The sequence below is a fragment of the Lolium perenne genome, chromosome 4 (genome assembly GCF_019359855.2).
Source record: "Lolium perenne isolate Kyuss_39 chromosome 4, Kyuss_2.0, whole genome shotgun sequence".
Taxonomy (NCBI): Eukaryota; Viridiplantae; Streptophyta; class Magnoliopsida; order Poales; family Poaceae; genus Lolium; species Lolium perenne.
In genome coordinates this window covers 118,007,954-118,029,891 of record NC_067247.2, presented here as the reverse complement: position 1 = coordinate 118,029,891, position 21,938 = coordinate 118,007,954, and the positions used below count along the sequence as shown (strand labels likewise).

General features: G+C 42.4%; 1 protein-coding gene across 2 annotated transcripts; it reads right to left on the bottom strand.

The window, feature by feature from the left end:
- Positions 1–4,472: 4,472 nt before the first annotated feature.
- Positions 4,473–8,025, bottom strand: LOC127293724 (protein LOL3). 2 transcript variants are annotated; one of them, XM_051323363.2, is made up of 7 exons: positions 7,964–8,025; positions 7,574–7,705; positions 5,747–5,860; positions 5,209–5,318; positions 5,030–5,107; positions 4,862–4,933; positions 4,473–4,765 (listed from the first exon to the last, which is right to left on the bottom strand). In XM_051323363.2, the coding sequence occupies exons 2-7, from the start codon at positions 7,689–7,691 to the stop codon at positions 4,724–4,726; spliced, it is 534 nt and encodes a 177-aa protein (XP_051179323.1). In that variant the 5' UTR covers positions 7,692–7,705; positions 7,964–8,025; the 3' UTR covers positions 4,473–4,723. The 2 variants fall into 2 exon arrangements, with proteins under 2 accessions (XP_051179323.1, XP_051179324.1); XM_051323364.2 differs by having other exon boundaries at positions 5,747–5,857.
- Positions 8,026–21,938: the final 13,913 nt, after the last annotated feature.

Below are 21,938 nucleotides of genomic sequence, written 5' to 3'. Positions count from 1 at the left end.
AGTACCAAAAGTTGGCATATGGAGTATTCACAACCGCAAGAAAACTGCGACACTATTTCTCGGCACATCCGATAATAGTAGTCAACGAAGCGCCTTTGTCTAATATATTAAACAACCCAGAAGCTACGGGTCGTGCTCCCTTTGGGGAATAGAGATTTCCCCTCGGGACATCACGTATGAAAAAAGAAAAGCAATAAAATCGCAGATTCTATCAGACTTCGTCGCAGAGTGGATGGACCTGCAAAATACGGGACCCCCAGATTTGTCGAGAACCTGGACTATGAACTTTGACGGGTCCAAAAGGTTAGAAGGAGTTGGAGCCGGCGTGATATTAGTATCACCTCAAGGAGATAAGCAGAAGTATGTACTGCGGATGACGTTCCCTAACGCATCTAACAACGAGGCAGAGTATGAAGCACTGATACACGGGATGAAGATGGCAAAAGCCTGTGGTGCAACTCGACTAAAAATATTCGGCGAATCCCAATTGGTGGCTCAACAGGTGATGAACCAGTGCGACGCAGTCAACGACAGTATGATAGCATACAAGAGGTATACAATGAACTCGAGAAGCTCTTTGACGGGTGCAAAGTAAATCATATCAGCAGACTCAGCAATGATGAAGCCGATGTTCTAGCAAACATTGGATCGCAATGCTTAGCAATACCACCTGGTGTATTTTGGGAGGATATAAGTGAAAGGTCGACTAAGGCAAAGAAACAGACAAAGAAAAAGGAGAAGGTCGAGAAAGGCTCAGGGGCTCCAGCAATATCAGAAGAAAGTGCATCGGGAGACGAAGAGGAATCACATGAGGTGATGGTGGTACAAGTTCCTTGGATGCAGGTTTACGTCGCATATATCTTAAAGAAAGAAATACCCGAAGATCCAGTAGAAGTAAGGCGAGTTATTCGACGGTCCAAGGATTTCACCGTGGTTAAAGGCGACCTATATAAGCGAAGTATATCGGGAGTATTGCAGTAATGCGTTACACCAGAAGAAGGACGAGTACTCTTAAAAGATGTGCACGAAGGAGTGTGTGGACACCACGCAAGCAGTCGAGCTATAGCAGCCAAGATTTTTAGAGCAGGATTCTACTGGTTAACAGCAATCGAAGATGCAAAGGACATAGTGCGTACCTGTGATGTGTGCCAAAGGTTTGCCGCAAAACCTCATTCTCCGGCAGCAGAGTTGATGCCAATACCACTGTCATGGCCTTTCGCTCAATGGGGTCTTGATATGGTGGGAAAATTGCATAAGGCGTGGCCAGGAGGATACGAGTATATGCTCGTAGCTGTTGACAAGTTTACTAAGTAGATCGAGGCAAAGCCGATAAACTCACCCGATGCAGCATCAACGGTCAAGTTCATCAAAAATATCGTTTTTCGATTTGGAGTCCCTCATACCATTGTCACACACAATGGCAGCAACTTCACCTCCAGAGAATTCAAGGCGTACTACGCAGAGGTAGGCATCAAACTACAATTTGCCTCAGTTGCGCACCCGCAGACCAATGGTCAAGTCGAGAAAGCAAACGGCATCATCTGCAACGGCATCAAGAAGCGTCTGCTAACACCATTGGAAAAAGCTCGACACACATGGCCAGAGGAGTTGCCTAGCGTGCTATGGAGTATACGGACGACACCCAATACAGCGACACAAGAAACTCCGTTCTTTCTGGTTCATGGAGCTGAGGCAGTGTTCCCGATAGAGATAGAACACAATTCCCCGAGAGTGCCGGAATTTGATGAAGAAACCTCGAGAAAGGCATTGGAAGATGATGTCGATGCACTCGACGAAGCTCGAGACGAGGTGTTGTCAAGGGTCACCAAGTACCAATAGGATATGAAAAATTACCACAGTCGACGTTTGGACCGAGAGAGGATAGGAGCGCGGCGCAGCGAAGGGGATTCTCTGAGGAAGACAATGGTTATTTATATCAAGCCAGCGAAGCGTCGCGCCGTTGGATGGTGGGAGAATGGATTTGATGCCCTACACGTGTCTCCAGGGGTAAAATAGTATTTTTACTTGGAGGTAACTAAACAGGCGCTACAGTGCGTGCCAGAAAAAGCGGAGGACGTGTGCCCCCCACTTGCGTAACGTGTCAAAAACCCCAGAGTTTCGGGCCCACAAGTCAGTGACAAGACAGAGCTCGCGTCTTCCCGATACAGTGGTCGTGGCCATCGTCAGCGCTGATGTCACTTTAAGGAAAAAACTTCGACTGCGGTGTTTTGAGGATTGGTGACAGAGGAGTATTAGTGATAATTTCGGGAGCCTTTGATCAAATACAAGTTTTTGTTCAAATGCTCGGGGGCTACTTTTTAAAGGGTATTGTTAAATAGGTTTGATAAAGGAGTTGATTCAGAAGGATAAAGCATTAGTCTGCAGCCATTATCAATAACGTCATCAAAAGAGAACTTCGAGTAGTTTTCATCAAGGATATTGACAAGGAAAAGGCGAGAGCTTATGATCAAATACAAGCATTTATTCATATGCTCGGGGGCTACTCTTATCAGAAGTATTGCTTATACTTCTGATAAGAGAGTAACGCGGATGATAAAATATAGAGTTGTTCCACAATAAAGCAAGTTGAGCCTACAGCCAAGTATAAATACTCGATTGTAGCCTCGGGGGCACTCCCATCGGGAGCGCTGGTCGCGCACCCGATAAAGATGGAAGAATTGGAAGAGATGGCAATATAGCGACAAATGTGCTAAAAAGGTGAGCCTACAACCAAGTACAAGCACTTAGCTGTAGCCTCGGGGGCTACTCCCATCGGAAACGCTGTTCGCGCACCCGATGAAATTCAAGAAGTCGTGGTAAGCATATTTCGAGTTATAAAATAACTCTCCATATACTCCCATCGGGAAGACAAAATAAAAATATACAAGTCATCCGTTGACTCGAATAAATGTGCTATTCCAGCAGCCGAAAAAGGCACTCGACAATATATTCTCAGAGCGCCTCAGTAGCGAATTAATCTCTGAATGCCGCAATACTTTGCGAAGGTAAGTCCCCAAGATCCGTCCTGCGCGGCGTGGCACCGCCTCTGACTGCGCTCTGCTACTTTTTTCCGTATCAACAGATACGAAGAAAAATCCTAACGGACGCGTTAGGTACCCGATAAAACATGACTGGAATTCGGCATCTGGTAAGACCTTAAGCAGCACATGTCGAATTACGCCAGTATCCCGAGATCATGTCCAGGGACGTGATCTTGAAGTAGGTTTTTGCGGATTGCCACAAGAGCAGTTAACTGGTACCTGATCCGTCAGATGAACCAGCCCCAACTACCGTTATCCCTGTACAATATACAATTACTTTATGAAGGTTATTTATTGATTCGAAGAAATCATATGGTAATTGTAAAGATGGAGATTTTCCCTGATTCTTCGATTCAAGCAAAATCTCGGGGGCTACTGACATAGGCGTCCCCAATGGGCGTGCCGAAGATGGTACCCGGGATTTACTGAAGACCCACGACCCGAAGTTTATGAAGCCCGGAAGCCCAGTCAAGAGATAGTTTGGAAAGATAGAGTTGTATTAGGAATACTGACTTGTAACTATTACGGGACGAACTCAAAGAGTCTCCTGGACTTTGTAACTTGTGCATCACGATACCCTCGGCTCCGCCTCCTATATAAGGGGGAGTCGAGGGACAAAGAGAGGATCGATTTTATTGTCAACACAACCCTAGTTTCTTAGCAGTCGAGTACCTTTCCGGCTGAATCTTCGAGATCTACTTGCCCTTTACTTCCCTGAAAACCCTAGTCTACAATCTGTAGGCATTGACAAGTCGATACCTTGTCAGTTAGCTTTTTGGTTGTACGCCCTTGAGTATGTCTGGTATTCTATGTATGACTTGTACGCGTTTTTGCCTCTCATTCTAATAAAAGTTCGGCCAAAGTTCCTTTGAAAATGTATGAGGACATGCAAATGCATGCTCAACAAAAAAAATCATTTTTAGGTAACTATTCTAAATTTTATTTTGCGACCACCATCATGATATCGCCGACAGTGGCCAAGGAGGTTACACTTCTTACATGTATAGTTTTTGGCACGGAAATTAAGAAACACACATTAAAGGACAAGCTACACAAGTTTTGGGCAAGATTAACCCTGAATTATAAACGTGAGAAAATAGAGAAGTTTATTATAAACGTGAAAAAATAGAGAAGTTTGCATGAGCTAAGAAAACGCAATCAAAACCGTAAACAAATGTTCACATGAGTGGCTCGACGCAATACACTATATTTTGGAGTTTTCTTCAAAAAACTATATTTTGCAGTTTTCTTCAAAAAACTATAGACCTTATATCAAGGAATGGAGGGAGTATCAAACACCAGGAGGTAGTGGGCAGGTGAAATTTCTCAGCACTTCGGTAGAGAGTAAGTCAAATCATTTTCCTAACTTTTGTGCTGCAAAATCTTTAGAAAATGCACATCCTGCGCCAAAACACTATATGACACATCGTATATCACAATTCAAAACATGTATAACTACATTAAACCATTTTATCATTCCCACAGAGAAGTCTAAAACAGCTCATATTACATACAAAAGAATCAACAGATTCAGAATTTCAACCTTCTGACATTCATGCCTTGGTAAATTCCAAAAACACTTGCTGTGCCTTTGTTCTTCAAGGTCAGCCTAGTAACCAATCACCAAAAGGTGTTCTTATAAAGAACACAAAATAAGTATACGCCAGGTGACAAACAACACTTCAATTTTTCCCAGGTGTAATTCCAACCACGACGTTGCTAACCTGTGTCAAATGAACAGAGGTAGCTAAGTACTCCAAATTCAATTAGCATGCTAAAAGATACTTCATTGGATTGAAGCATACACGCGAGGGGCTTACCAGTTTACCCTTTTCGTCAACTGTCATAGGGTTCTCAACAACAACGGTTACATTCTGGGGATGAGATGTGGGCTGCAAGAAGATGAAACAGAAATGAGATAAATAATTCTACTCACCAGGAACAATTTGTGAGCATAAAAGTACATGGGTATGGACAATTGGACATACAGCAGAAGTGGATGGGGCATTATATGCAGATTCATTTGATGTAGGCCTTGGACATGGTGTTGGTGACATGGTATTTATCTGAAATTCAGAACACAGATGGTTCAAAATCAGTAAATATTCCTGCTAATATATTGCATGAACTTGCATCACATGAAGGTTGAGAGCGAGGCTAAACTTACCCCAGTATTTGTGATATACTCGCAGATGGCACATTTGACAGAAGGTGCTCCATGTGGATACATCAAAGTTGTCCGGCACCGACCACAGTTCACGTGGGCTATATTGTTGACTGCATGACGTACAAAAGTGAAATAGCTCAAGAAAGGAGGTCCACACGAAATTGAAGTGCAATATTTCATAGAGGCGGTATAACATAGCCTACTACTGAAAGCACAAAGCAAATTTTCAATTAACTGAACGTTATTCTATTCAATGTTCAGCATGCAAATCTAGGCTGTACTAGACCAACAATGTAGAGTCAAATTATGCTTTTCCATGTGAGGATGCTATCATTCTAAACCCTGAAGCATGCCACTATTAGGTCTTGCATCGCTGCTTGCTAAATTAATTAGCAGAAGGCAATTGACCACATCTAAAGTTCCACGGATGACACACACTCCTCAGACAATGTACCATGCCTTTGTGTCAAAAGCATAATGTGAAGCTCATAAGAAAAAATAAAAAGAAAAACAGGAAATGAGGCAGAATTAGCATTACCTGGTCTGACAAGATTGACTGTACTGCAACATGAGCATCTCACAGTGTCTGCATTACGGGTGTACATCAGCAAAGTTCGGCAGCCACCACATATAAGCTGAGCCATTTCCACTGCTGCATTACAAAGTTCGTACTTATATAAGCATTTTTGTTTCATATCGAACTTCTACAAGTATATTGAATTGATGAATTAACAACCAATCAATATGGACAAAGTATATAAACCCTAAAACGGTAACAGCTTTGGAGATACTGGAAACATAGAATAAGAAGTTACTAATTGACTAAAATTGCAAGAATTGCTTCTTTCAATGACAAACAATCAATTAACCCAGCACTGCATGGGCAACATGGTAGTATAAATATGACAGGAGAACGAAGTATGGCGGGAAGCAGTGAGCAAAGAAATGTGTCCAAGCATAGAATACACAACTGGTGACCTGTGAAGAAGATAATTTCCTACTTCCCTGAAGCTTTTACTAATGCAACTAGTTGCTAATTTTCAGAGGTACGTGCGACTTGTATAGCAAGTTTAAGTGTTTTATTGTCGTCCTGAGGAATGAGCTTTTTAAGGTGCAGATACTGAAGTTCTTTTTTACTTATCCACCAGAATGTGAGTATGGTTGCCTGGTTAGTGCAAAACGTGGCACAAACATTTTCAAACTGGGCCTCTTTGGAACTCAGCAACAGAAAATATCGCAATGAAATTTCGTTGAACTATGAAACCCCACAACACACAAGAATATTTGAACTATGAACTTCCGAAAGGTAAAATAAAATGAGGTTTTAGCCCATGTTGATTTCCTTAAAGGGCACATGAATGTATTACATAGGAATTTGGCAACTCCATTCCTATTTTTGAATGACAAGCAGGAAAAAAAAATACCAAAGTATCATAATCCAATATTTCTGTGAAAATCGGACAATCTAAACGGTACCTTGGTACACTGGTAAGCAGGAGGCAGCAAAGGTGTGAATATTGGGATAGAGGACAAATGGCAGACCAAGTTAAGTGAAAAGGACACAGAATGCACAATTTAGGCAGTGGATGGAAGTAGGAACCGTTCTGGGTTGCACTGCAGTTGCAATGCTAGGAACACAAGAGTTATCAACAGAATACTCTAATTTGAACACTTACATTAAACTAACTAGTCACCCAGCGCAAATAATTGCCATACAGATCCAACAAAAAATAAATTCTACCCACTATTCAGCTGTGAAAGTAGTTTCGTTTTTAGAAAATGGCATACATATATACAGATCCAACACAAATAACAGTGCCGTCCAAATTTAAAATGGATCTGTTATTTCCAGTGAATTAACAATACCTGAACATACAGACCGAACACAGATAGATTCTTACAGTTCTCCAAATTTAGAATGGTTTTGCTATTTCCAGCGAATTGACAGTACTACTTGTCTATGCGTTTTGTGGAAAAGCCAGTTGGCCCTTTTTGAGAACAAACAAATGCCAGGGTTCAACTTAAGATTTATCCATCGACCTGATATTAACAACTCTGTTGTGGAATACCAAAGTACCACGCAAGCAGCAGACAGTAAAAACTAGGCCTGCAGAAGCTTGAACCGAAGTAAAACTGAACCATGTATGCGGAGAGAACGAATTCAAATGCCACGCTGACTCTTTTCCTAGCAATAGCATGCCCTGCCGGTAAGTCCTGCTACACAGACCATCGTAGCATTTGCAAACGCAATAGTAAACTTTTAGCTTAGTACTTCGGCTGGTATAAGTGAGGCTACGGCTGCTTGTACCAGCCATGACGACAATAGCAACAACTGAAACGAAATCGGTCTGCGTCATCCAGTTACCTGGCGCTGGGGGCGGGACGGCGGTGATGGCGCGGCAGACGGCGCAGCAGACGCTGGGCGCCCCCGCCGGGTAGGCGAGGACGCTCCGGCAGCGGTGGCACACGATCTGGCTCTGCATAGCTGCGATCGAAGCTGCGGAGAAAAGGGAGGTACGACAGCGTAAGTACAAAGGACTATAATCGACGAAGAAACTACCGAAAATAAAATCCGATCATGCGCTGACCAGAAGGTGGGAACAAAATATTGGGGAAAAACCGATACCAGCCGTACGCTACCCTGCAACTAACTACTACAAGTACAGCGCCCGCAGCTCCGTGGCGGATCTGAGGTCGCTCGAGATCCCGATCGTGCGGCGGCGGGTGGGTGAGGAGAGCGAGGAAGGCTGCTTACCGGCTCCGGGTTGAACTAGCCGCTCGTCCCCGGCCTCCGGTGGCGACGGCCGGGCCCGTGAAGGTAGGTACTGTAGTTGCTAGCGAGGGGCGCGGCGGCGGCGATTTTTCGTCGCCGGCGGAAGCAGAGGGGAAGGGGAGAGGACCGGAGCGGAGCGGAGCGGGAGAGAAGTTGGTATCGGAGGGATTGGGGGGAGACTGGACGCGGTGAAGGAAGCGAGGGAGGAAGGCGTCGTCGGTTTGAGCTCTGCTTTCGGTTGTGTCACGCACGCGGCTCTGTTTTCGTGCTCCTACAAGTCGGCCTGTATATGGGAACAGTCAACGCGCTCTCCCGCTGCCTGCGTGTCACGCTAAATCCGTGTTAGGAGGTCGACTCAATCTGGTATGTGTTGGTAGGGCGCACGGTGATACCGCGCTCTTTGCTAAATCTGCTGGTCCGGCATCTGGCATGAGATACTTTTTTGCTGATCCGGCATCTGGAACGCCACTTCACTAGAAATTTCAGGGAATGGGCATGGCATCTCACCCATCATTTTTTTTGGAAACCATTTTATTTCAAGTTCTTTGTGGGCCAAACATTATTTTTCAGCTTGGAATTTCAAGTTGGACAGATAAAATAAAGGCATCAATGCCATTGAAGTGAGGTGGGGCATAGGGCCGACCTCACGTTTGTCTCCATCTTCACGGATTCAAGGGATTGAGAAAAAACGCGAACAGTAATCCAAGATGCAAACACAACACATTGGTCGTTGCCATGATGTATCAACTCAACGGAATCCACAAGCAACAGACTAAGGATAGGCTTGCTTGTGGAAAGATTGCCTGACAGAATTCTAGAAGGGTGAAGACAAAGATAAAACGGATCCACTCTCATGGAGGGACCTTTATACAACTCAAAAAAAAAACACAATAGATTTGGTAGTCTAAGAAGAAGTGGTTCCCACCTAGAAGAGGCAGGCATAAGAGCATCTCCACTCGTTGGCGCTCCCACGCCCAAATCCAGCGAAATTTTCGTTCGGATTGGAGCAAATTTTGGCCTGGGGAGCGCCAAAGTTCCAGCCGTCCCCCCGGCAGGAAACCCCCAACCTCGACCATTTGACATATTTCAAACAAATTCGACATAAAATTTAACAAGTTCAGCGAACAAGAGTCAGATAATTGCTGAAACAAATTCGGCGATAATCAGTACAATGTTTAACAAGTGCTGAAACAAATAAAGCACACAATTTAACAAGTTTTGAAACAAATTAAGACAGACTAGTTGGCGTCGGCGTTGGCGTTGCCTCGGAGCGTCCATATGTGCTCCACCAGATCATCTTGCAGTTGTTGATGCATTGTAGAGTCTCGAATCTCCTGGCGCATAGCAATGAAGGCGGCCCATGATGTCGGCACCTGGTGATTAGGCTGTGGAAGAGGACCCTCTCTCTCAATTTGCAGAATTAGCTTTGTGCTCATCCTGAAACGACGCCTGAAAACAGTCTCACCGTGCAATGGATTGTCGGCGAAATAGTCGGCGTACAACATGCAGTAGCCCTACATTCGTCGTCTCGGCTTGTACTTCCGGCGACATGGTACCGACCCACCACGTCGACCAGTTGCCACCCCGGCGTACATGCTTGATAAGCAACCGAGGATCATCATGTGCTCCTCGTCTTGGGCGACGGTTGCCATCTCTTCTCGCATAAGCTCGACGAACATCTGCTCCTCCTCTTCGTCCGAGTCCATGGCCGGCGAGGCAAATGGATGAACACCTGACGGGCGTGGTCGAGGCAACCCGAGCCGCAAACGACAAGGAGTAGGCCGTCGTCGGAAAACAGGCCGGCGGAGGAGCAGCCAGATAGGCCGTCGTCGAAAGACAGCAGAATATAGGCAGGTGGGGAAGGAGGGACGGCGGAATCTGGGCAACAAACCGGCGGGTGGTGTGATACGTCTCCGACGTATCGATAATTTCTTATGTTCCATGCCATATTATTGATGATACCTACATGTTTTATGCACACTTTATGTCATATTCGTGCATTTTCTGGAACTAACCTATTAACAAGATGCCGAAGTGCCGATTCTTTGTTTTTTCTGCTGTTTTTGGTTTCAGAAATCTTAGTAACGAAATATTCTCGGAATTGGACGAAATCAAGACCCAGGGTCCTATTTTGCCACGAACCTTCCAGAAGACCGAAAGGGATACGAAGTGGGGCGACGAGGTGCCGCCACCATAGGGCCGCGCGGCCAAGGGGGGGCCCGCGCCGCCCTATGGTGTGGGCCCCTCGTCAGCCCTCCGACTCTGCCCTTCCGCCTACTTAAAGCCTACGTCGTGAAACCCCTGATGCGAAAAACCACGATACGGAAAACCTTCCAGAGACGCCGCCGCCGCCAATCCCATCTCGGGGGATTCTGGAGATCTCCTCCGGCACCCTGCCGGAGAGGGGATTCATCTCCCGGAGGACTCTACACCGCCATGGTCGCCTCCGGAGTGATGAGTGAGTAGTTCACCCCTGGACTATGGATCCATAGCAGTAGCTAGATGGTTGTCTTCTCCTCATTGTGCTTCATTGTTGGATCTTGTGAGCTGCCTAACATGATCAAGATCATCTATCTGTAATACTCTATGTTGTGTTTGTCGGGATCCGATGGATAGAGAATACCATGTTATGTTAATTATCAAGTTATTACATATGTGTTGTTTATGATCTTGCATGCTCTCCGTTATTAGTAGAGGCTCTGGCCAAGTTTTTGCTCTTAACTCCAAGAGGGAGTATTTATGCTCGATAGTGGGTTCATGCCTGCATTGACACCTGGGACAGTGACAGAAAGTTCTAAGGTTGTGTTGTGCTGTTGCCACTAGGGATAAAACATTGATGCTATGTTCGAGGATGTAGTTGTTGATTACATTACGCACCATACTTAATGCAATTGTCTGTTGCTTTGCAACTTAATACTGGAAGGGGTTCGGATGATAACCTGAAGGTGGACTTTTTAGGCATAGATGCAGTTGGATGGCGGTCTATGTACTTTGTTGTAATGCCCAATTAAATCTCACTATACTTATCATGACATGTATGTGCATTGTTATGCTCTCTCTATTTGTCAATTGCCCGACTGTAATTTGTTCACCCAACATGCTTTTATCTTATGGGAGAGACACCTCTAGTGAACTGTGGACCCCGGTCCATTCTTTAATACTGAAATACAAATCTGCTGCAATCCTTGTTTTACTGTTTTCTCTGCAAACAATCATCTTCCACACAATACGGTTAATCCTTTGTTACAGCAAGCCGGTGATATTGACAACCTCACTGTTTCGTTGGGGCAAAGTACTTTGGTTGTGTTGTGCAGGTTCCACGTTGGCGCCGGGATCTCTGGTGTTGCGCCGCACTACATCCCGCCGCCATCAACCTTCAACGTGCTTCTTGGCTCCTCCTGGTTCGATAAACCTTGGTTTCTTTCTGAGGGAAAACTTGCTGTTGTGTGCATCATACCTTCCTCTTGGGGTTCCCAACGAACGTGTGAGTTACACGCCATCAAGCTCTTTTTCTGGCGCCGTTGCCGGGGAGATCAAGACACGCTGCAAGGGGAGTCTCCACTTCTCAATCTCTTTACTTTGTTTTTGTCTTGCTTTATTTTATTTACTACTTTGTTTGCTGCACTTATATCAAAACACAAAAAAAATAGTTGCTAGCTTTACTTTAATTACTATCTTGCACGCTATATCAATAACACAAAAAAAATTAGTTACTTGCATTTACTTTACTTGATTCATCATGTTTCCTTTTAATTTTACCACAAAAAACATACCGGTAGGACGCGGGTCTATCATTGGGAGAAACAATATAGAAGAATTCTTCAGTCATGTTAGTACCGTTAAAGATTTTGAAGATAGACATTTGGTAGAACTTGCTCCTACTTATGAAATTGCTGCTGCTGCTTTAGTTCGCATGTTGTAAACTAAATTTGTTAATCTCAATCCTATAATCCAACACATGTTTCTTACACTTGGTGATTTGGAAGAGGGGAAAAGAAAGATTTTATTTTAGAAACCCTTCTTAGAGAATTTGGTGGTCTAGCAAGAGAGGCTAGAAAGGTCTTCGCTAAATTTAATATGCTTGGTTCTCATACTAATTTTGTTAATCTCCTTGAAAAAATGGACATGAATAGAATAAGGTACACTAATAATTCTAATGATGGTGGGGAGATCAAAGCACCAATACCATGTAAACTCCTAGCTATGAATGATGCACTAGAAAATAACTATGCTTGGCTTGTTCCTGAAAATTTGTTTGATGAGAGTAGCAAGCCCAAGACTAATGAGAAGGGAGATGCTGAAACTTATGTATCCAATATACTATGCATGGTTGAGAAAACTCCAAACCCCGCTGTAGATGCACCACCTTTTGATAACACTTGAGTTACACTTTCTGCGCCTAGCTGAAAGGCGTTAAAGAAAAGCGCTTATGGGAGACAACCCATGTTTTTTACTACAGTATTTTTTGTTTTATATTTGAGTCTTGGAAGTTGTTTACTACTGTAGCAACCTCTCCTTATCTTAGTTTTGAGTTTTGTTGTGCCAAGTGAAGTTTTTGATAGTAAAGTAAGTACTAGATTTGGATTACTGCGCAGTTCCAGATTTCTTTGCTGTCACGAATCTGGGTCTACCTCCCTGTAGGTAGCTCAGAAAATTAAGCCAATTTACGTGCATGATCCTCAGATATGTACGCAACTTTCATTCAATTTGGGAATTTTCATTTGAGCAAGTCTGGTGGCCTAATAAAATCCATCTTTACGGACTGTTCTGTTTTGACAGATTCTGCCTTTTGTTTCGCATTGCCTCTTTTGCTATGTTGGATGAATTTCTTTGATCCATTAATGTCCAGTAGCTTTATGCAATGTCCAGAAGTGTTAAGAATGATTATGTCACCTCTGAACATGTTAATTTTTGTTGTCCACTAACCCTCTAATGAGTTGTTTCGAGTTTGGTGTGGAGGAAGTTTTCAAGGATCAAGAGAGGAGTATGATACAATATGATCAAGGAGAGTGAAAGCTCTAAGCTTGGGGATGCCCCGGTGGTTCACCCCTGCATATTCTAAGAAGACTCAAGCGTCTAAGCTTGGGGATGCCCAAGGCATCCCCTTCTTCATCGACAACATTATCAGGTTCCTCCCCTGAAACTATATTTTTATTCCGTCACATCTTATGCACTTTGCTTGGAGCGTCGGTTTGTTTTTGTTTTTTGTTTTGTTTGAATAAAATGGATCCTAGCATTCACTTTGTGGGAGAGAGACACGCTCCGCTGTAGCATATGGACAAGTATGTCCTTAGGCTCTTCATAGTATTCATGGCGAAGTTTCTTCTTCGTTAAATTGTTATATGGTTGGAATTGGAAAATGCTACATGTAGTAACTCTAAAATGTCTTGAATAATTTGATACTTGGCAATTGTTGTGCTCATGTTTAAGCTCTTGCATCATATACCTTGCACCCATTAATGAAGAAACACTTAGAGCTTGCTAATTTGGTTTGCATATTTGGTTTCTCTAGAGTCTAGATAATATCTAGTATTGAGTTTTGAACAACAAGGAAGACGGTGTAGAGTCTTATAATGTTTACAATATGTCTTTTATGTAAGTTTTGCTGCACCGTTCATCCTTGTGTTTGTTTCAAATAACCTTGCTAGCCTAAACTTTGTATCGAGAGGGAATACTTCTCATGCATCCAAAATACTTGAGCCAACCACTATGTCATTTGTGTCCACCATACCTACCTACTACATGGTATTTATCCGCCATTCCAAAGTAAATTGCTTGAGTGCTACCTTTAAAATTCCATCATTCACCTCTGCAATATATAGCTCATGGGACAAATAGCTTAAAAACTATTGTGGTATTGAATATGTACTTATGCACTTTATCTCTTATTAAGTTGCTTGTTGTGCGATAACCATGTTTCTGGGGACGCCATCAACTATTCTTTGTTGAATATCATGTGAGTTGCTATGCATGTCCATCTTGTCCGAAGTAAGAGAGATCTACCACCTTAATGGTTGGAGCATGCATATTGTTAGAGAAGAACATTGGGCCGCTAACTAAAGCCATGATTTATGGTGGAAGTTTCAGTTTTGGACATATATCCTCAATCTCATATGAGAATAATAATTGTTGCCACATGCTTATGCATTAAAGAGGAGTCCATTATCTGTTGTCCATGTTGTCCCGGTATGGATGTCTAAGTTGAGAATAATCAAAAGCGAGAAATCTAAAATGCGAGCTTTCTCCTTAGACCTTTGTACAGGCGGCATGGAGGTACCCCATTGTGACACTTGGTTAAAACATGTGTATTGTGATGATCCGGTAGTCCAAGCTAATTAGGACAAGGTGCGGGCACTATTAGTATACTATGCATGAGGCTTGCAACTTGTAAGATATAATTTACATAACTCATATGCTTTATTACTACCGTTGACAAAATTGTTTCATGTTTTCAAAATAAAAGCTCTAGCACAAATATAGCAATCGATGCTTTCCTCTTTGAAGGACCATTCTTTTTACTTTTATGTTGAGTCAGTTCACCTATCTCTCTCCACCTCAAGAAGCAAACACTTGTGTGAACTGTGCATTGATTCCTACATACTTGCATATTGCACTTGTTATATTACTCTATGTTTACAATTATCCATGAGATATACATGTTACAAGTTGAAAGCAACCGCTGAAACTTAATCTTCCTTTGTGTTGCTTCAATACCTTTACTTTGATTTATTGCTTTATGAGTTAACTCTTATGCAAGACTTATTGATGCTTGTCTTGAAGTACTATTCATGAAAAGTCTTTGCTTTATGATTCACTTGTTTACTCATGTCATTACCATTGTTTTGATCGCTGCATTCATTACATATGTTTACAAATAGTATGATCAAGGTTATGATGGCATGTCACTTCAGAAATTATCTTTGTTATCGTTTTACCTCGCCAAACGAGCAGAACTAAGCTTGGGGATGCTGATACGTCTCCGACGTATCGATAATTTCTTATGTTCCATGCCATATTATTGATGATACCTACATGTTTTATGCACACTTTATGTCATATTCGTGCATTTTCTGGAACTAACCTATTAACAAGATGCCGAAGTGCCGATTCTTTGTTCTGCTTTTTTTTGTTTCAGAAATCCTAGTAACGAAATATTCTCGGAATTGGACGAAATCAAGACCCAGGGTCCTATTTTGCCACGAACCTTCCAGAAGACCGAAAGGGATACAAAGTGGGGCGACGAGGCGCCGCCACCATAGGGCCGCGCGGCCAAGGGGGGCCCGCGGCGCCCTATGGTGTGGGCCCCTCGTCAGCCCTCCGACTCTGCCCTTCCGCCTACTTAAAGCCTCCGTCGCGAAACCCCTGATGCGAAAAACCACGATACGGAAAACCTTCCAGAGACGCCGCCGCCGCCAATCCCATCTCGGGGGATTCTGGAGATCTCCTCCGGCACCCTGCCGGAGAGGGGATTCATCTCCCGGAGGACTCTACACCGCCATGGTCGCCTCCGGAGTGATGAGTGAGTAGTTCACCCCTGGACTATGGGTCCATAGCAGTAGCTAGATGGTTGTCTTATCCTCATTGTGCTTCATTGTTGGATATTGTGAGCTGCCTAACATGATCAAGATCATCTATCTGTAATACTCTATGTTGTGTTTGTCGGGATCCGATGGATAGAGAATACCATGTTATGTTAATTATCAAGTTATTACATATGTGTTGTTTATGATCTTGCATGCTCTCCGTTATTAGTAGAGGCTCTGGCCAAGTTTTTGCTCTTAACTCCAAGAGGGAGTATTTATGCTCGATAGTGGGTTCATGCATGCATTGACACCTGGGACAGTGACAGAAAGTTCTAAGGTTGTGTTGTGCTGTTGCCACTAGGGATAAAACATTGATGCTATGTCCGAGGATGTAGTTGTTGATTACATTACGCAACATACTTAATGCAATTGTCTGTTGCTTTGCAACTTAATACTGGAAGGGGTTCGGATGATAACCTGAAGGTGGACTTTTTAGGCATAGATGCAGTTGGATGGCGGTCTATGTACTTTGTCGTAATGCCCAATTAAATCTCACTATACTTATCATGACATGTATGTGCATTATTATGCTCTCTCTATTTGTCAATTGCCCGACTGTAATTTGTTCACCCAACATGCTTTTATCTTATGGGAGAGACGCCTCTAGTGAACTGTGGACCCCGGTCCATTCTTTAATACTGAAATACAAATCTGCTGCAATACTTGTTTTACTGTTTTCTCTGCAAACAATAATCTTCCACACAATACGGTTAATCCTTTGTTACAGCAAGCCGGTGAGATTGACAACCTCACTGTTTCGTTGGGGCAAAGTACTTTGGTTTTGTTGTGCAGGTTCCACGTTGGCGCCAGGATCTCTGGTGTTGCGCCGCACTACATCCCGCCGCCATCAACCTTCAACGTGCTTCTTGGCTCCTCCTGGTTCGATAAACCTTGGTTTCTTTCTGAGGGAAAACTTGCTGCTGTGCGCATCATACCTTCCTCTTGGGGTTCCCAACGAACGTGTGAGTTACACGCCATCATGGTGCCAGCGGCGAGAGAGATACGAGGGGTGGGGGAGATTTTGAGCGAGGTGGCGGTAGGGTTCGTGTGTCGAGTCGCCGACAGATCGGGCCCTTCCTCGCTTTTCACTCGTCCGGACTCCCCGATAGATCCCCGGGGGACCGGGGTTGGCGTGGGCTCGCCGGATGGATGAAGGGCCAAATCCGGACGAAAACGGGGAACCGGGGCCGCGACTGGGACGAATTTCACCGTCCGGATGGAAAAAACGTCGCTCGGGGACCTCGTCGGGGAGACGAGCGGGGATGCTCTAAGCCTAATGCATGATCATATATCCATTCTATCCTGCCTAAAGGGAAGATGCATAAATATAGTCCAAGACCAAAGGGGTAACTTGTGGGGTAAGCTAGGTTACATGACCAAAGGCTCATTTCAGCACATAGGAGCGTAGGGTCAGAAATTTTGCACTCCCTCAGTGCTATACCGCCTGCCATGGACTGCTTCATAGGAAGGGGCGGTAGTTGATACGTCCAATTTGCATCACTATTTTATATCATAATTTGCTGTTATTCATTGATATATTTCATATTGGGACACAATACTTATGTTATTTCATCTATTTTGCATGTTTCATCATTATTGGAGGATCAAGCACCGGAGCCAGGATTCTGCTGGAAAAAGCACCGTCAGAAGGCAATATTTCGGAAGATCACCTGTGGAAGGAAATTATACCAAAAATCCTATTTTTCAAGATGACGGAGGAAGCCGGAAGGGGTACCTCACGAAGAGTTACAGCCGCCTCTGCGGGGCGGAGAACACCAGAGAGAAAAGAGCTCTCCGGCGGGCAGGAATCCGCCGGGGAAATTCCCTCCGGGAGGGGGAAATCGACGCCATCGTCACCGACGTGAAGCTGGACATCATCACCATCACCATCATCATCATCTCCACCATCATCACCGCCGTCATCACCGCTGGACACCGTCACCACCGTAGCAATTTGGGTTTGATCTTGATTGTTTGATAGGGGAAACTCTCCCGGTATCGATCTATACTTGTTGTTGATGCTATTGAGTGAAACCATTGAACCAAGTTTATGTTCAGATTGTTATTCATCATCATATCACCTCTGATCATGTTCCATATGATGTCTCGTGAGTAGTTCGTTTAGTTCTTGAGGACATGGGTGAAGTCTAAATGTTAGTAGTGAATTATGGTTGAGTAATATTCAATGGTGTGATATTTAAGTTGTGGTGTTATTCTTCTAGTGGTGTCATGTGAACGTCGACTACATGACACTTCACCATTTATGGGCCTAGGGGAATGCATCTTGTATTCGTTTGCTAATTGCGGGGTTGCCGGAGTGACAGAAACCTAAACCCCCGTTGGTATATCGATGCAGAAGGGATCGCAGGATCTCAGAGCTTAAGGCTGTGGTTAGATTTATTCTTAATTACTTTCTTGTAGTTGCGGATGCTTGCAAGGGGTATAATCACAAGTATGTATTAGTCCTAGGAAGGGCGGTACATTAGCATAGGTTCACCCACACAACACTTATCATAACAATGAAGATTATTTAGCCGTATGAAGCGAAAGCACTAGACTAAAATCCCATGTGTCCTCGAGAACGTTTGGTCATTATAAGTAAACAAACCGGCTTGTCCTTTGTGCTACAAAGGATTGGGCCACTCGCTGCAATTATTTCTCTCGCATTTTACTTACTCGTACTTATTTCATCTGTTACATCAAAACCCCCTGAATACTTGTCTGTGAGCATTTACAGTGAAACCTTCATCGAAACTGCTTGCCAACACCTTCTGCTCCTCGTTGGGATCGACATTCTTACTTATCGAAGATACTACGATACACCCCCTATACTTGTGGGTCATCAAGACTATTTTCTGGCGCCGTTGCCGGGGAGTGAAGCGCTATTGGTAAGTGGAATTGGTAAGGAAAACCTTTACTGTTGTGCTGATTTTATTTCTGCCTGCTGCCATAAGTCATTATGGAGAGCTCTTCTCTTCAATTTCTATTTGGGAAATCTACTACTACTGCAACGGTAGTAGATGAGGCGCCAGGTGAGGAAGTGATACCATATAAAATACCTATGAAAATTATTGAACGTGTTATGGATAACCGCTATGAAGGGGATGGAACTGTCCACCCCGGTGATCATTTACTGTTTTTGCATGAATTATGCGGGTTATTTAAATGTGCAGGTATTGCTATGGATGTAGTGAGGAAGAAATTATTCTCTTTATCGCTGTCCGGTAAGGCGGCGCATTGGTATAAATTACTGGATAATGGGGATTCTCTTGAATGGAATGATATTGTGCCCCGGTTTTATTCTAAGTTCTATCCTCCAAGTGAAATTCATAAGGATCGGAATCGCATATACAATTTTTGGCCTCATGATGGAGAGAGTATTGCCCAAGCTTGGGGGAGATTGAAGTCTTTAATGCTCAAATGCCCCATTCATGAGCTTCCTGGTAATGTTATTATTGATAATTTCTATGCAAGACTTTCTTTTCAAGACAAGACTTTGCTGGATACTTCTTGTTCTGGATCATTTACACGCAACAAAGAAGAGTTTAAAAGGGACCTTCTTGATCGAATCCAAGAAAATACTGAAGGTTGGGAGAACGACAAGGATAGAGAATCAGGTATAATTTATGATTATAAATGCATTGAAGCTTTTATGGATACTGATTTATTTCGTAATATGAGTGCTACATATGGTCTTGATTCCCAAGTTGCTGTAAATCTTTATAAAGCTTTTGCCTCTCATTATGAATTGCCTAAGAAGAATTTTGATAAGTATCATGAACCATATAAAGATAAAATAGATTCATCTATTAATAAGTGTGTTGTAATTGAAACTGCTGATCGTGTTATTCCCGAAGCTTATATTGAAAAAACTCCTTTCCCTGCTAAAATGAAAGAGTACTCTGTTATAAATAGTGCGGTTCATAAAAGTGAAAAGAAACCTAGAGAACCTGCAGAACAAATAAAAGTTGAACCTGCTGTTGCAATTGTTAAAGATCTTGTGACTGAAAATGTCGAGGATGGTCATATTATTTTCTGTGAAGATGCTTCTAATATTGTTTCACATCCTAATAAACCCAAACAAGCTAGTGTTCCTATGCTATCTGTTAAAATTGGTGATCATTGCTATTATGGATTATGTGATATTGGTGCAAGTGTTAGTGCTATTCCATATGAGCTTTACACGGAGATTATGCACGAAATTGATTCTTGTGAACTTGAAGATATTGATGTGGTTATTCAGCTGACTAATAGAGAAACTATTTCACCAATTGGTATTGTCCGAGATGTGGAAGTTTTATGCGGTAAGATTAAATATCCTGCTGACTTTTTGGTACTTGGTTCTGCTGCTAGTGATTATTGTCCTATTATTTTTGGTAGATCTTTTCTAAATACTTGTGGAGCTATTATAGATTGCAAGAAAGAGAAAATTTTGACTAAATTTGCTGGTGAATCTTATGATTTTAACTTCTCTAAATTTACTAAAACTCCTTATAAAGCTGATTTGCCTAGTAATGATTTTAAAATGGAGCAGTGTGCATCTATTGTTCTTGTTCCTAACAATCCTTTGCAGCAACATTTGGAGGATAGTGAGAGCGAAATTTTTAGGAAAGAAAGAGATGAGCTTGAGGAAATTTTTCTTCGCCAACCTATTCTCAAGCATGATTTACCGGTGGAAGATTTGGGTACAACACCGCCACCAAAGGAAGATCCTGTTTTTGATTTAAAGCCTTTACCTGATGATCTTAAATATGCTCATATTGATGATAAGAAAATATATCCTGTTATTATTAGTTCTAAGCTTACAGAGTTTGAAGAAGAAAGATTATTGCAAATATTGAAGAAACACCGAGGAGCTATTGGCTACACTCTTGATGATTTGAAGGGGATTTCTCCATCTATTTGCCAACATGCTATTAATATGGAAGATGATGCAAAGCCTGTTGTTGAACCTCAGCGTCGTCTAATTCCGAAGATGAAGGAAGTGGTAAGGAATGAGGTATTACGACTTCTTGAAGCTGGTATTATATATCCTATTGCTGATAGTAGATGGGTTAGTCCTGTACATTGCGTTCCCAAGAAAGGAGGTATGACTGTTGTGCCTAATGATAATGATGAGCTCATTCCTCAAAGAGTGGTTGTAGGGTATAGAATGTGCATTGATTTTCGAAAAGTTAATAAAGTTACTAAGAAAGATCATTACCCTTTACCATTTATTGATCAAATGCTAGAAAGATTGTCTAAAAATACTCATTTTTGCTTTCTTGATGGTTATTCTGGATTTTCACAAATTGCTATTAAAGCTAAAGATCAAGAGAAAACCACCTTTACTTGTCCCTATGGAACTTATGCTTATAGACGTATGCCTTTTGGTTTATGTAATGCTCCTGCTACTTTTCAAAGATGCATGTCTGCTATTTTTCATGGTTTTTGTGAAAGTATTGTAGAGGTATTCATGGATGATTTTTCCGTTTATGGGAATTCTTTTGATAGTTGCTTGCGAAACCTTGATAAAGTTTTGCAGAGATGTGAAGAAACTAACCTTGTTCTTAATTGGGAGAAATGCCACTTTATGGTTAATGAAGGAATTGTATTGGGACATAAAATTTCTGAGAGAGGTATTGAAGTTGATAGAGCTAAAGTTGAAGCAATTGAGAAGATGCCCTATCCGAGGGATGTTAAAGGTATTCGTAGTGTTCTTGGTCATGCTGGATTTTATAGGAGATTTATTAAAGATTTCTCTAAGATTTCAAAGCCTCTTACTAATCTTCTTCAAAAAGATGTACCTTTTGTTTTTGATGATGATTGTAAGGAAGCTTTTGAAACTCTAAAGAAAGCCTTAACAACTGCTCCTGTAGTTGAACCTCCTGATTGGAATTTACCATTTGTTTTTGATGATGATTGTAAGGAAGCTTTTGAAACTCTTAAGAAAGCCTTAACAACTGCTCCTATAGTTGAACCTCCTGATTGGAATTTACCATTTGAAATTATGTGTGATGCTAGTGATTTTCTTTGTAGGCGCCTGTTCTTGGACAAACGAGTAGATAAAAAACTGAATGTTATTCATTATGCTAGTAAAACTCTTGATGCTGCTCAAAGAAATTATGCTACAACTGAAAAGGAATTATTAGCTGTAGTTTTTGCTTGTGATAAATTTAGATCTTATATTGTTGATTCAAAAGTTACTATTCATACTGATCATGCTGCAATTAGATACCTAATGACAAAGAAAGATGCTAAGCCGAGGCTTATTAGATGGGTACTTCTTTTGCAAGAATTTGATTTACATATTGTAGATAGGAAAGGTGCTGATAATCCTGTTGCTGATAATTTGTCTAGATTGGAAAATATTGCTTATGATCCTGTTCCTGTTA